The sequence below is a fragment of the Neomonachus schauinslandi genome, chromosome 15 (assembly GCF_002201575.2).
Source record: "Neomonachus schauinslandi chromosome 15, ASM220157v2, whole genome shotgun sequence".
NCBI classification, from domain to species: Eukaryota; Metazoa; Chordata; class Mammalia; order Carnivora; family Phocidae; genus Neomonachus; species Neomonachus schauinslandi.
This window is the reverse complement of record NC_058417.1, coordinates 34,317,459-34,333,706: the sequence shown is the minus strand read 5'-3', so window position 1 is coordinate 34,333,706 and position 16,248 is coordinate 34,317,459. Positions and strand designations below refer to the sequence as shown.

The window sequence follows — 16,248 nt, the reverse complement described above, 5'->3', positions numbered from 1 at the left end:
CCCTCCTCTCTGCCACCCCCCACCCCCTCCCAAATAAATAAATAAAATCTCTAAAACCGAACTGTATTATTACTTAGTATTTAAGACATTCTGAGAAGTCCCCTAACTACAAAATCTTTCCTAACAAACTTGCCACTGCAGAAAATTCAGCCCATGTCCTTTGTGGTTGCCGGGGCTCTTCTGCCTGTGCAGACTGGGAGAGGCCCCGGGGCTGGAGCAGCCATCGCTCCACTAGGGCTTGAAAGACAGTTTCCCCACTGGGAAACTGGGTGGGATCGCAGGCCACGGTCCCTGAGCTGAGGACGGTGCTCCAGTCCCGTTCCCTCAACAAGACTAAAGTGAACCTGTCCTTTCCTGGGCTGCTCCTCTGGCTTCTCACCTGAGACTGGCGGGATCAGTAAAATGACTGAATGAGGCTGAAAAGAATTCATCAGTCTCCAAAACACTGACTCGGCAGACCCCAGAGGACCACGGGGCAGTTAGGTAAGGTCCTGTAAAGCAGGAATGAGCCAGGCAATTAATTATACTCTAGAGCATCCAACCTCAACTGGATGGATGGCTGTGCCTTCATCAAGTGAACTATCCTATTAATATGCTGATCAGGGCTACTTTTACTGTCATGTCAGAGCCCCATGTTTCCTGTAAACAAAATATACTGGATTGGACTAAATACCACTGCACTGAATATGGATTCACATTGTGCTACCACATGATTAGTTTTATAATCATCCTTCCAGAGTCTCTCACAAGCAAATGGGTCACAAATAAGCACACTGTATTATTAACATCTACATTACAGCCTGCCTCTCATTACTGAGTCAACCTGGCAACTGGTATGCCTTGTATCATGTGTGGGTTGTTACTCAGCACGCCCACATTTCTAGAAAGCCCTATTGTCTGTTACTCATATCTCATTTGAACATGTGAGCCAAGCAGACATGTTCTTCATGTATTCCCCACTGCATACCTTCAACCAGTGCAAAAATGGTGACCCTCCTTGCCCTCAGAAATGCCTGCCATGTTTGATGGGGGAAGATTAGACTGCTGAATAAAAACCAAGTTCAGACCCCTAGAAAAGGCAAAACCAAAACAAAATACACTGGACCTCATACATGTTTCATATACATATTTATATATATTTCATGTACAAAGTTACATTCTGAACCCCAGGGGTTCCATAATAGAAATAAATACTGAAATAACTACATTGCTAAATGAGCTTTTTGCTCATAGAAATGAAGCCTCAGCCTCTAAGAGACAACAAGTGGGACACTCTAGAACCCATTTTTCAGATTATAGAGGCCAGTAAAAGTCTGGATAAAATGTCTAGGACAAAAAACAAATTCAGAACATAAAATGGTTAAAATATATTCAAATATATTGAGAAATGTACGACAAAATTAATAATAAAAACTTAATTTTTTAAGAGAAAGAAAAAGACGTTTAGTGTGACAAAATAGCATAACCCTGTTAGAAAAGCATTTATGATTTCCACATTTAATTCTCTCTTCTCTACTCTTCCCATGTTATAAACTGGGGCCAAATGAGTCCCTTTCTCAACATGATCAATTAAGAAGAGCCCTAAATCTGCTTGAGTCCTTTGGTAACGATCATAATACTCACAAGGAAATAAATATTCAGTTCCACAGCATTTGCAAGAAAGACGCACATTCTTTAGGACAGTTAATATTATGAGACAACTGTTTTGCTTTGTTTTGTTACTAAGGCAGCCTATGTTAAAGGGTCTATTCTCAAATGCAGTTAGACCTTTACAAGAAATGAACAATATAGCAACTGAGAGAATGTATTTTAATCTTTTCTATGCAAACACACTTAATTTGAAAAGTTCTGTGCCGCATACTTTGTGCTCAAAATCTTTTTACACTCTCAACAAGCTGCATCTATTAAGATACTCGTTCCTATTTAAAAAATTCAGATCCACACAGGTTGGAGAAAAACACTCTCAAAACGGTGTTCTTCAAGAATATTCTCCCTTTGCTTCACAGGGATTTCAACCTGCATTTCATAGTAAGTGTGAGGTTGGTGTACAGGATACTGACATTTTTGTAGATCGGCAATGGTCGAGCATCGGCAGTTTCACATGGTTCAACCTCATACATAACCCAAGCATAACAAAACAAGAACATTCTCGGGTATCCCTTATTTCTTCCAACCAGGGGCAATCTATAATTTTTTTACATGGAGAGACCAACCCAAGGTATTCGAGACTCTTCTCTATCCTTGAGTTGCTAGCTACAGGCAGTTTACACCAACCACTTTGCTGCTTGCAAGAAACTTACATTTTGGTTACCGAAGTGAACGTTACCACCTCGACCAAAGTGAACATTACAAGAATATAAGCCTATTATTGGGGAAAGGGGGGAAGTAAAGCAATCTGTGGAAAATATTTAAATGAAATTACAAATATAAGGACAAGCCCTTAAAACAACTCGTACAGGCATTTCTGTACTCTCTCTAGTCCCTGAAGTTAATTAACAGGGCTACAGATAATCTGACAGCTTTAGATAAAATAGCTACACCCCGATATTCCTTACGTTAAAGCCAGTAAGTTTAAAAAGAGCAATCAGAACCACTGTAACATGTTTGTATTTTTCACCTTTAACTCCTGATTTCTCAAATTACATTTGGTCATACAAACACGTAAAAGACTGAACAGCAAATGGAGTCTGACTCTGGGATGCTTACTTCTTGGGACTAATATTCCCAAACACTTTGGTGTCTCCTTTTTGTGAATTTATACAACATTCCCCAAAAATGTTTAACAATGTGGGTGGTTTTTTTTTTTTTAGGTATTGCCAAAAATGGCTCAGATTTAAATTAAAAACATAGCTTCCAAGCTATGGATAAGTGGCTTAAGTTTTGATGCCTTGAAGAAAAGTGACTGAATACCTCAAGCAAAAAAATTATCCTTTTAGTACAGCTTTTACCAAAGGAGTTTTTCCTTCTGGCCATCTAGAGTGACCACAACTTTACTGTGTACACGATGTGCTTATAGACACATGTGGCCAACGGATCCTCCAGCTCATTAGATCCCACGTATTTATAATCTAGCTTAATCCTGTAGATGCTTGAAGGACAATGGCATACTTTTTACAACTATGTCTGCATGACATTCAGAAAGAACAAATCCCTGGCACTTAAGAACACTTAATACAGTCTGAGGCCTGTGCTTGCTTACTTTTCCTTCAGGGAGTCCTTCTGATAACGGGGAGGCCTTTATTCAACAGGCTTAGATTTTGAAAATAACACTTAAAATTTGTATTTAGTATTGCTTAAGGAAACGGTAAATCACACATTTTCAAGAAGCTGGAGAGGGGAAAACTGCAGCATGACGGTTTCTGAAAACTTATGAAACAAGAAAATCAGTTAAACCTAGACTTGGTTTTTTAAATGGGGGGTACATGCAAGAAGATGAACATGTCAGCTTTTACTTTGTGGTATCTCGGCTTTGTCTTCTTCCCCTTCACAGTTTTCCTCTTGGAAGATGGCATTTTAATCTCAAAAGAGCACAAAAGCTTAAAGGTGGCATTTACATACGAAATATCAAGTGCTAGCTGTTCTGTAGTTTTACACAGAACAAGAGAAAATACTGTTTCTCACCAAATCCCTTATTTGGTTCATAGGCCACTCTATCTCCACTGCAGCTTTGCTCTTATTCACTGGTAAGAGCAGTCCAAGAACAATTGGTAAATAGGTGAATTTTTTACGTGCAAAAAAAACCTCAACCAATCACCACCATTCACTGATACAGGAACCCAGAACACAATTTCCTTAAAAAAAAAAAAAATCCTCCCATTATTCCCATTATTGAAGCGATCTTCTGAGCCTTATAAATAATAAACGTTTCAGACACGTCAGTTTGAAAATGAGTGAGACTAGTCTCAAAAAATAATCATCAGAATATTCAGAGAGCAGGCCTCATAAACTTTAGAGCTCTAATAAGTCAGAAACAGGAAACTTTTATTTAAATAGTGTAGTCTTAATTTCTTTAATATAAAACCCCCCAAATCTGATGAAAACAAGGTTTTATATACCATATAAACAAGATTTGTCAGATTTGAAAGTGAAAGTTAAAGTAATTTACAGTTAGCTTTTAGCCCCCTGGGACGTTTAGAGAAATCCTGATAATCCACCTAATCCTAGCTTGTGTCAATTTTATAATACATTGGGGAAAACTTCATTATTGTACTTAATGGTACAATTTCACTTATCAAGTGTTCCCATTAATTCCATTATTAGCGACAGCTAAAAAGTGACCATATCAAACAAAGTGAGTGACATGAACTGTGGCAGAGTGAACCACATCTGGATTGCTTTCTATAATTCACCGGTTTGCAGAGAGGAAACATTCTTTGATTTGTTCATAACATACTGAAATTGCCTAGAACACTGGTGCAGTAACACAGCTCGTTCCTGTCTTGTTATGGCAGGACAGGTTCTGTAATATAGAGTTAACAGGAAAAAAAATGCTCACACAGTATGTGGTGAAACTTCTTTCACAAAGAGAGCATTAAATCAAGGGGCAAAGGGAAACTAAACCATGCAGAAGAGACAGCTTCCCTGTCTCCACCTGTTTCCGATGTGCTCACTCACTGCCGTACATCACTTGCCACACGATCAGGTGACTCCTTTCTGCTTTGGCGACAGAAGGTTCAAGTGGAAGATCCTCTCCAAGAAGTTCTGATTCTCCACCTTCATCACCTGGGGGATGACAACAGGAACTCAAGTCAGGCTGAGCGTGGAATACGCAGGCTGATACACAGCAGATGTAACGCTCAGGGTTAGTCTGCAACAGTATGCACTGAGCTTGGCCGATGCCCATTTCAGAGAACACAGTACAAGAAATGCCATGAGTCAGAACCCTCACTTGCCCAACTTCTGAAAAGGTTAATTCATTTTTCAGACTATATTTATACAAGTGAGCTCACTGTATGTACTACATGAGAAACTCATCCCACTATGTCTGCATTCTGAGGTTAACAGAAACGAGAAGCTAAGAAGGCAGAGCTGTCCGACCCCGTGTTCATCCAAACGGACAGTCTTTTCTCATTTATGTCAAACTGAGAAGTGAGACTACAAAGGCCTATAAATGTGGAAGCGTGGAGATAGAGCCCACGCACCCACAAACTAGCTAAACCCAAACAACTCATGTTTGTTGTGACAGTAAAGCTCTCCAATCAGAGATAACCAATACAAGCACGTGGAAACAGAAACTATCTCCCTGCAGCACTAGGAGATGGCAGATTTCTCACTCAATATACTGAGTTTTTTGTTTGTTTTTTTAAGATTTTATTTGACAGAGAGAGGGAGAGAGCACAAGCAGGGGGAACAGTAGAGGGAGAGGTAAGTTAACCTATGCTTTCTGTATTTACTGAATTTGTATTTTCTGAAGACTACAATTATATTTAGCTTCTTTAGAAACTGTTTTCTGAATCTGTGTGTTTTAGGGCACATCGGTGATGGATTGGATGACAGCTTTTTTTTTTAAGATTTTTTATTTATTTGAGAGAGAGAGAGACAGCAGGAGCTGGGGGGAGGAGCAGAGGGAGAGAAAGCAGCAGATTCCCCGCTGAGCAGGAAGCTCCATGCAGGGTTTGATCCCAGGACCCTGGGATCATGACCCGAGCCGAAGGCAGACACTTAACCATCTGAGTCACCTAGGCGCCCCAAGGTTTTATTTTTAAGTAATCTCTACACCCAACGTGGTGCTCAAGCTCACCACCCTGAGATCAAAAGTCGCATGCTCCACTGACTAAGCCAGCCAGGACCCCCTATACGGAGTTATTTCTTCCCATGACTTTCAAGTTTAGGATAGATTATGAATTAATGGTGTATGGTGGAGATGAAGAAATGAGGCCGAAGCCACAGACAGGCTATGGGTTCTCCTAGAAACAGCTGAGTCAACTGGATAAATGAGGTCCTGATCAAAGACACCGCTCTCCAAGGCCCAGTGCAAGCAAACCACACTCCTCTCTACAAGGCGCATCCCTGGTTTTGCTGTTGCAGAATATTGTGACACAACTCAGTGACAACTGGTATCGTGGGACAGATTCTTCAGCAGAATCACACACACACACACACACACACACACACACACACACACACCCCAAGGGGCAAAGATACACCGCTGATCTGCTAGTTTTACCGTGTGTCTCACCTGAATTTCAGATGGGCAAAAGAAAACAGTGGCAGTATCAACTAGAAACAGTGACAGAAAAAACCTTAAAAGTTGGCACTTTTCAACAGACACATGAAAAAGGGCTCAACATCACTCGGCATCAGGGAAATCCAAATCAAAACCACAATGAGATACCACCTCACATCAGTCAGAATGGCTAAAATTAACAAGTCAGGAAACGACAGATGTTGGCGAGGATGTGGAGAAAGGGGAACCCTCCTACACTGTTGGTGGGAATGCAAGCTGGTGCAGCCACTCTGGAAAACAGTATGGAAGTTCCTAAAAAAGTTGAAAATAGAGCTATCCTACGATCCAGCAATTGCACTACTGGGTATTTACCCCAAAGATACAAAGTAGCGATCCGAAGGGGCACCTGCACTCCAATGTTTATAGCAGCAATGTCCACAATAGCCAAACTATGGAAAGAGCCCGGATGTCCATCGACAGATGAATGGATAGGGAAAATGTGGTGTGTGTGTGTGTGTGTGTGTACACACACACACACACACAGGAATACTACTCAGCCATCAAAAAATGAAATCTTGCCATTTGCAACGATGTGGATGGAACTAGAGGGCATTATGCTAAGTGAAATAAGTCAATCAGAGAAAGACAATTATCATATGACCTCACTGATATGTGGAATTTAAGAAACAAGGCAGAGGATCATAGGGGAAGAGAGGAAAAATGAAACAAGACAAAACCATAAGAGACTCTTAGTCACAGGAAACAAACTGAGGGTTGCTGGAGGGGAGGGGGGTGGTGGGATGGGGTAACTGGGTGATGTATATTGGGGAGGGCATGTGTTGTAATGAGCACTGGGTATTATATAAGACTGATGAATCACCAACCTGTACCCCTGAAACAAATAATACATTGTATGTTAATTTAAAAAAGGAATATACCCTAAAAAATATATGATTTAGAGATTAATGTCCCTATGAAAAGAATATCTACTCCTAATTCTTCAACATTTATTGAGACTTGTTTTGTGACAAGAATTCTTTACCAAATGAATTCAGCAGTTTTGGATATTGTGTGTAGTCACTTAGCATTTAGTTTTTCCTTATCATATTTTCTTAATCTCTATATTCTTTGTTTTTTGTTAGGCATATTAAAATATGAATTTTATTACTTTAGTTTTTCCTTTATATATTTTAAGATTTAGTTATTTGTGAAATTTTATCTGCATATTTTCTTCTATCTTTGTCTAGTTTATTCATTTCCTTTTCATTGTCATTTGGATCTAATCAATTATTAAACCTATTGATTATTTAAAAAAAAGGTTGGCACTTCTCTCTGTAGGCCAAACTCTCCTTTAACCCACCTCCTAGTGGCCCTTCCGCAGCAATGTCAAACTGTGCAGTGGTACATACTCTCAAAGACTCAAGACCAACTCCAAGAATGTAAAAAACTGGAGTTTGGTTTTTTAAATTTTAAAAAATTACAATGAGGGGCGCCTGGGTGGCTCAGTCAGTTAAGTGTCCGACTCTTGATCTCAGCTCAGGTCATGATCTCAGGGTGGGGAGATCGAGCCCCACGTTGGGCTCTGTGCTGGGTGTGGAGCCTGCTTAAGATTCTCTCTTTCCCTGTCCTTCTCCCTCTGCCCCTCCCCACCAAAATAAATAAATAAAAATAATTAAAAAAAAAAATTACAACGATAATGACAAAATTAGTTGGCTGAGATCAAAGGTTGCTGGTATCTGAGTTGTTTTGTTTTGAAGGTTCTATTGTTTAGAATCACCATTTCCTAGGGCTCTACATCCTACTTAATTAAACCACTAAAACTAGTAGAAGGCTGGGGTAAACAGGTGAAAGTCATGGGAAAAAATAACTCAGTATAGGGGGGATCCTATCTGGCTTAGTCACTCTCGGAGCATGTGACTTTTGAGCATGGGATGGTTGGGATCAATTTTTCATTGTTAAACTATTAGAGGAAATGGAAATGGAACAAAAAAAGATCAAATTTTATTTTATTTTTTTAAAGCATTATTTACTATTAAAATTAACCTATGTTTTAAGACAAGTCTGCTTTTCAGGCTAGATTAACTAGAGATACTGACAAACCTGGCTAAGCAACTCTTATGCTATTTTCAGGATCCACAATGGAAGCAATTTCTGGTGGGCATGGAAAAAGCACAGAGATTTTATTAACATGCTCCTTAGGATGGTTCCAACCGCTATGCTGCACTCCAAGGAAAAGCTGCCCTAACCACTCCAGCTAAATGGGGCCCTTTTCTATCAAGGAATTCTGCACCAATAGTCGATTATTTAAAACATCTTGAAGTAACTTCATTCCTGCTGACATCAACAGAAACAACCAATTCCTAAACTTCACCTTAACATCTCCCTTAAAAATGTGTAAGTCTTTTCCGTCAAATAATCTGGTTTATACTAATTTTATGTGGCCCACTGTCCTTTACATGGCCCTACATTTTATACTACTTCCTTACAGAATTTATAACTAAAGTATATGTCACTAATCTACACCATTATATTCTCTAAAACCTTATGTTTACAAACTTTCTGAATCATTGTGATTTTAGGCACATCCAAAGGATCCCTTTATTTACAGCAAATAAGTAAGTTCACATCACAGTGCCTTACAGTTTACAAAACACTACACTTTCCAAAACATCAAACATCAGTTCTCTGTTTTCATGGTCCCCCTCTGGCCATTCCTTCTCAGATCCCTTCATAAAAGCTCTAATGGTTCTTTTAATCGAACAATAATACAGGGTTCTATCTTAGAACCTCTTCTTTTAGCCCCTACACACTCTCCTTGGGTAAGCTCATCAACCCTTGTGGTTTTTAGTACCACTGCATGCTAACGGCCCCCAAATCCCCCCCTTCTGAGATATAAAATCTTTATAACCCAAAGCCCAATGGCCATCTTCCACCTAGACAACTCCCAGCTCCCATGCTCTTCAAGGTCAAGGTGATGCCCAATATCAAATTCCTCTCTCCCCCTCCAGATCTGCTTCTTCTGTTCTAATAATCTCTATCTCTGGGAAAATGGATCACCCCACCTTTCCCCACATCCTATTAGTTACTAATTCCCCATCATGCTGCTTTATCTATTCCTACTGTTAGTGCCCCACTCAGTTTTTCATTTTTTCCTATCTCATTTCCCTATGTCTAGTCTTATACCTCTAATCCATCTTCCACACAAATCTATTCATGTTGCTCTTCTAGTTAAAGTCCTCTGACAATTTTCCTTAGCTTTAAAGATAGAAGTGCATTAACTACAGAGAACAAAATGATGGTTACCTGGGGGGAGGTGGGCGGGGGGAATGGGGAAATAGGTTATGGGGATTAAGAAGTGCACCTGTTGGGATGAGCACTGGGTGATGTGTGGAATTGCTGAATCACTATTATCGTACACCTGAAACTAACACACTGCATGTTAACCACACTGGAATCAGAGAAAGGGAAGGAAAGGAAGGAAATACATAAATACATACATACATACATACATAAAAATATAGAAGCAGAAACTCCTTAATTTGGTATATAAAGGTCTTCCATAATCCAGCCCCACCCCCCTTTCTAGATTTAACTCTGGTCAAATGTACACTTGCCTCTACTCCACACTCCAGCCATTTAAGAATAGTTTTTCTTCAATTAAGGTGGTTTCAGCATTTCTAAGCCTTTGGTCAAGCTATTATCTTACCTTGGAATGCCAATCCCCAGCAATCCTCATCCTGCTCATTCCCCAACCCAATTCTCTAGACTACCACTACTCAGAGCTCTGTCAGCTCAAGCACCATGTGTTGACTCTGTCCCTCCCCCCATCCCCACCCAGGGCACTTATCTATTAGCACATTTCTATCTCTGCACTCTTCCATAATTCCAAAGCCGGACGCAGGCTTTGTCTGATCTGTGTCTGCATCTCAAGCTTAAGGCTGACAGGCACCTAGCAATAATGTTTGTAAAGTGAGAAAAAGAACAAATAAAATCCATTTTGATACAAACACCACTTTATGAAGTATTTTTATTTCTCCCTTTTGCAGGTGAGGAAACTGGGCTTCTGGGAGGCTGAATGATTTGCCCAAGGCCCTCTGACTCCTTATCTTATGCTCTTCACATACACATCCATATTTGACCCAACCCTGTTTTTTTTTTTTTTAAATGGTGGGTGATACATGTCAACAAGAGTCTTATTTTTTCATCAAATTTTATTTGCAGATAATGCAGGGTGTTTTTTTTCTTTTTCTTCTTTTTTAAAGTAATCTCCACACCCACCATGGGGTGGGTGGCTCGAACCCACAACCCCAAGATCAAGAGCTGCATGCTCTACTGAGCCAGCCAGGCACCCTAAACCCTGCTATTTTCGAATGCTCCTTCAAACAAATACACTGGGGTATAAAAAGAAACTTAAAAACAAAGAAGTAAGGAAAAGGGGAAATATAAAGTCCTTTCGCAAGTCAAGAATTCAAAGAAAACCTCTTAGAAATCACTTACCAGAGTAGTTTCTTGTTTACTATGAGTGAAAATCCACGTTACAGAGCACAGTGGCCAGGACCCATGACTTACCCATCCGGAAGTCAATGTAGCCCTCTCCTCCACTGATGACGAGCATAGACTTCAAGGGCATCTGGCTGCCAGGTTCCTGTGTCGATGGCCCTGCCTTGTCACCTGTTAGATCTGTGTCACTACTGCCACTTTGCGGGCTGACGACTTGACCTATTTGTGCAAGAACAGAAGTGGATGTTACTTATCACAGATGGGTGGGGAAGACTCATTTTCTCTGAATATTTTCAGAAAGTTGAACAAAAAGGTAAATATATTCTGATACAACCAAAGTACTGGGAATGGCAGAAGCCTCTACGTGATCAGAAAATATCCACAAAGGTCCTAAGAACACAATTTGAAAATCTAAGTAGAACCATTTTGTACCAAAGCAAATGGGTCCAAAACCCATTATGAGATCTGTGTGTGGCCAAGCTGGTCTTCGCTGCCTGCTTCAGACTATTATGATCTATATCTTTTGACCTGAGGGACAAAGGAAAGGGTACACGTGCATCTCTGTAAGAAAGGTCTTCAACGTATGCCCTGTGAGTTTGGATATGCATAATTAATATTTAAATGTATTTTAAATCCATCGTATTCCTCTCATATTTAAGAAAATTACATCTTATTTATAATTTAGATTATGCAAATAAAATTACTAGTGAATGTGCCATTTATTCTAAATTTAAGTTCTAAGGTAGAATCCTTGAGCATGAAATGGGAGAGAAACCTTTAATATGCCATAGTTAAATGAACTAGATTTTTATGTATAAACATTAATAAATTTTAAAAAATGAGAAGAGAGTTGAATATATATACAACATTTAAGTTCAAAGACACATATTTGAAAAGACTACACATAGTTTATAGATTTGTTCAAATGTAAAAATATAAAAACATGGCAGGATACTTGTCAACTTCAGGACTGTAGTAGCACATGGAGAGGAAAAGGGGAAGGGAACGGGATTAGAAGAATATAACAGAGACTCAAAGGGGATTCTAGGACCCTTTTTTCACAAAAGCAAAAAGATACTACTATCAGCAATTCCATTTTTAGGAATTTATCCTAAGGAAATGACTATGTAAATATACAAGGTGTATGTTTCAGGAAGCTCATTACCATGTTGTTAAGAATACTGAGTAACTGATTAGGATACTATGTGCCAGCCACACTATGTACACTGAATCATCTGATCTTCGGAACACCCTCAGACAAATGAAGACGATGGTTCAGTTTATGTGTCAACCTGACTAGGCTTTGGTGCACAGATATGTGGCCAAACTCCAGTCTAGATATTTTTTAGATATAATCCACACTGAAATCAGTGGACGTGAGTAAAGCAGATTATTCTCCATAATGTGGGTGGGCCTCATCAATCAGCTGAAGGCCTTCCGAGAAAAAGATAGGTCCCCTGAGCAAGGACGAATTTTGCCTCTAGACTGCCTTTGGACTCCAGCTGCAACATCAACTCTTTCCTGGGTCTCCAGCCTGCCGGACTCCCTACAGATTTCAGACCTGAAGCCCCCAGAATCACATGAGCCAATTCCTTAAACTAAATCAATCTCTCGTTCTCTCTCATACCCTATCGGTTCTGCTTCTCTGAAGAACCCTAACACACTGAGACGCTATCATGTCCAACGTCACACAGCTGGTGTGGCGAAGTCAGAGTTGAACTTTGTAGAGCTCCAAAACTTGCATCTTATGGGGGGAAAGAATTCAAAATGTGGGACCTGCTTGCAGATGGTCAGTCACATCAGTTTAGTATTCTTAATGGACAGAACCTTTTTCTCTGGACAGCACCACTGCCACCTTTCATCTAGATAGATGGAGCTTTATAGTTCCAAAGCACTTTTGTTAACTTTCACAACAAATGAGGTCAGCAAAGCAGAGATTAGTCATGTCCACTTAGGAAATGAGGACGAGTCTCAGAGGTGAAGTGACTTGCTCAAGATAACTAGGCAAGGGCGAGGCGGGGACTCCCAGTCTGCCGCCCTTTGCCACAACACTGAGACAGGCCCGGGAGCACAGTCTCCTCTTCCTCTATACGATCTTGACGACAGGGGCTTCTTTCTAGTATTCGGCCACGATTATTTCTGGTATTCTGCGGTGACAAAATAGTACCTACCACTGCTTTTCAAAAGCGAGCAGGTCTCTTAAATAAAAATCGGCAAGTTTGTTTTTGGGGAGAGAGGAGAGATTCCAAAACAATTTCATTCAAATGTCCCTACAGTGCTTTATCCATACCTCCATCACAACTTTTCATATATTATATTGGAATTATTTGTAATTCCAGTTCTTTGCATTAGACTAGGTAGTGGAACCAAGGGATAGAAGAGAGACAATTATATGCAACCTCTTGACAGAATAATCTAACTCACCTGGGACTGCCACAAAGAATTTCACAGCATCCCGGTGCCCATGGAAGCAAAGCTGTGCATGCGCCATTGAACAATAGGGTATAAATGTCCCTGGAGTCACTTTATCGCTGTTTTCATCACCATACACTCGGATTACACTTCCAGGACGATTTCCTGGTGCTCCTGAGGTTTTATTTGCTGCAAGAGAAAAACCAAAGACCAAATATTTTCCCCTTGGAAACAGTAATGATGTAGGATGTTACTGGTTAATCCTTATGATTATTATCTAAAAGCTACAGCCAGTTGAGGTAAAAACAAGGGCAGCAATGCCAACTCAAGACAAAGCTGGGAAAAAAAGGTAACATAGCATGCTAGTTATTTTTAAGTACCTCAGTAAATGGAGTAGGGGATTTTGCCAGTCTAGCAATAACTACACTTAGTTTTTAAACATATTTATTAATTAAAACAAAAACAAAAACAAACTTAGTTTAAGAAAACCAGATTTGAATCTTAGGTATGTCTGTTTTATTTTTATTTATTTATTTTTTAAATCCCCATTTTAGAAGACTAACCCGTTACACAGTTTAAAGTAAATGGGTATAATGTTAAATAAAAATTTCATAGTTTTATCTTCTGATTTTTCTCCCCTGTGGTACGAGAATCTCCCTTGAGGGGGTGGTAAAAAGCTGTGTTTAAAAGGATACAGCCACTGCAATAGAGTAGCTTTTAAATATTTACAACCAGACTGATGGCTTGCTGCACTATTTTAGAACAACCAGACTCACAAAACATCCCCATTCCATGGGCCAGTAAGTGAATGAAAGAAACATGGTCGGTAATAAGAGTAAACAATGGAGATTAATGACAGTTTTAAGAGATGTGTCGTGTTTTTACTGGAAGGAAAACAAAGTCTGGAAGAAAGTTCAGCTGCAACAAAAGATGATAAATACACTAAGCGGCTGAGCAGTAGTTTGGTGGCCATGTAACAAACGTTAAAAAACAAAACCAACAGAACACCTGCTGCGATGCAGTGACTGAGTGGATGGCATTTAGGAACATTCAAGAGGGCGTCTAGAGCTGGAGGACAGCCTCCCAGTGGCCATCAGAAGCCAGGAAGAAGAGCTGGGTCCAGGCTCTGCACTTACCCCTCAGCCCCAGTAAGCGTCCCTGGTGGAGGATTACAGCTACAGTGAGAGAGGAGGAAAGGCACATGGAGAGGTGCACGGCAGGGGGATGGGCACTACCATGAGCCTCCACTCTCGCGCCTTCTCTTCTAAGCTCCTCACTACATTAACAAAATCCAACTTGGTATAACACCAAGTAACACGGAAAGTTCTTACCAAAGCCTCTGTACAAGATCTCTGCTCAAAAAGGACAGTATGATTTACTGTGATTTTGCTTTTCTTAATTATAAAGCCATTTCAGAGAAGAAGAACTGATTTATCAGGGAGCGTTTCCTAAATGCGAATATTTCCCCCTTTTCTTTAAGAAATCTGGTTCAAATAGCTATGCTAAAATGGAACTCTCTTTTACAAAGAAGTGACATCAACTCCTGTAGATTTGTAAGTAACTGCACAAAAGATAGCTGGGATTAAGAACTTAGGTTCTTCAAAGGCTCCAGATAGACTACCCCCCAAGCGTCCCCCCTTCTCCCTAAAGAAAGGTAGGGAAATTCCTCAGAACTATTTTATTTAGTTATCAACTTATTTTCTGGACTTATGGCACTGGTTTTCAAACCATTCCTGGCCCACGAATTCTGTAACACAAAAATGCTCATTTGATGAATAATCAATGTAATGGAACATAATATGAAAAACAATGTACATTTTGTTCACAAAAATAACAATAATGAAACATAATATAAAAAACATACAATGTACATTTTGTTCACATCCTTTTCACATACAGGAGAGATGGCTTCTCTCCAGCATCATGAAGCTCTTGCTGACCTAAGAAACTTTTCCCACAACATTTTCAAAACCTCAAATAAGCCAAGTGGAACATCCAAAGGAACTGCCAGAGGACTGTGAAGAACCAGAATGGTTCTAGGCCGTTTCTAGATATTGATGTACTAACACTGGAAGAAAGCCAGACTTCAGGCTTTATTTAAATAATGAAATAGGACTACGATTCCTGAATTGAGAAAAGGAGCCTCTCACAATGGAACATTTTTTAGTTATAAACGTTGGTCCTGACACATGGACACTGTTAATTCACTAAAATTTATAAGTTTTGTAGAAGTGATGAAGGAACAATAGTTAGGTCTTTGTCATCAGCTTGATTTCCTGAATTACCAGATTTGCCAATACCAAAATCATTCCTTTTGCCTGAATTCTGGACACAACTACACCCTGCAACTCTTCTGTTTGCATTGTGACAATCAGCTAAAAATATACTTACTTTCTGTCAATGGGATGGAGATAATGACACCGTTTCCTGTTCCCACCCACAAACGATTGCAAGACACCATAAGAGCTGTGATCCTCACAAAAGAGAAGCCCAGTTTTCCAGTACCTGTACAGTGGGGGGAAAATTTTTTATTGAGAAACCAGAGCAGATGATGTTTTAGGTTCCAAGTCCCTCAGAATGGCTGGATTAATTTTAAGAGAGAAGAAATGTGACCAGAGCTAGTTGGATATTTCCTGAAGGTGCACATCAAAGCAAACTTTCATTGGGCTTTATCACCTATCTGATAACTCATTGTTAATGAAAAAAGAAAATTCTGGGACCCCTGGGAGGCTCAGTCGGTTAAGCGTCTGCCTTTGGCACAGGTCATGACCTCAGGGGTCCTGGGATCAAGCCCTGCATCGGGCTCCCTGCTCAGTGGACAGCCTGCTTCTCCCTCTCCCTCTGCTGCTACCCCTGCTTGTGCTCTGTCTCTCTCTCTGTCAAATAAATAAATAAATAAATAAAAATCTTAAAAAAAAAAAAAATTCTAGGGCGCCTGGGTGGCTCAGTCATTAAGCGTCTGCCTTCAGCTCAGGTCATGATCCCAGGGTCCTGGGATCGAGCCCCACATCGGGCTCCCTGCTCCGCGGGAAGCCTGCTTCTCCCTCCCACTCCCCCTGCTTGTGTTCCCTCTCGCGCTGTGTCTCTCTCTGTCAAATAAATAAAATCTTAAAAAAAAAAAATTCTACAAATGGCTGACATTACATTATCATTCAGAAAGAAAATACTGT

General features: G+C 40.1%; 1 protein-coding gene across 5 annotated transcripts in view; it reads right to left on the bottom strand.

Moving 5' to 3' along the window:
* Positions 1–1,357: 1,357 nt before the first annotated feature.
* SPAG9 (sperm associated antigen 9) overlaps positions 1,358–16,248 on the bottom strand; it is a 134,870-nt gene continuing 119,979 nt past the window's right edge. For 3 of the 5 annotated variants that reach the window (XM_044921693.1, XM_021704325.2, XM_021704327.2), the window contains 4 exons: positions 15,470–15,583; positions 13,091–13,267; positions 10,736–10,885; positions 1,358–4,722 (listed from right to left, as the gene is read on the bottom strand). In XM_044921693.1, the coding sequence (XP_044777628.1) occupies positions 4,607–4,722; positions 10,736–10,885; positions 13,091–13,267; positions 15,470–15,583 (557 nt within the window). In that variant the 3' untranslated portion in view covers positions 1,358–4,606. Of the gene's footprint in view, positions 4,723–10,735; positions 10,886–13,090; positions 13,268–14,214; positions 14,254–15,469; positions 15,584–16,248 lie in introns of all 5 variants that reach the window. The other 2 variants (XM_021704324.2, XM_021704326.2) reach the window with 1 other exon arrangement.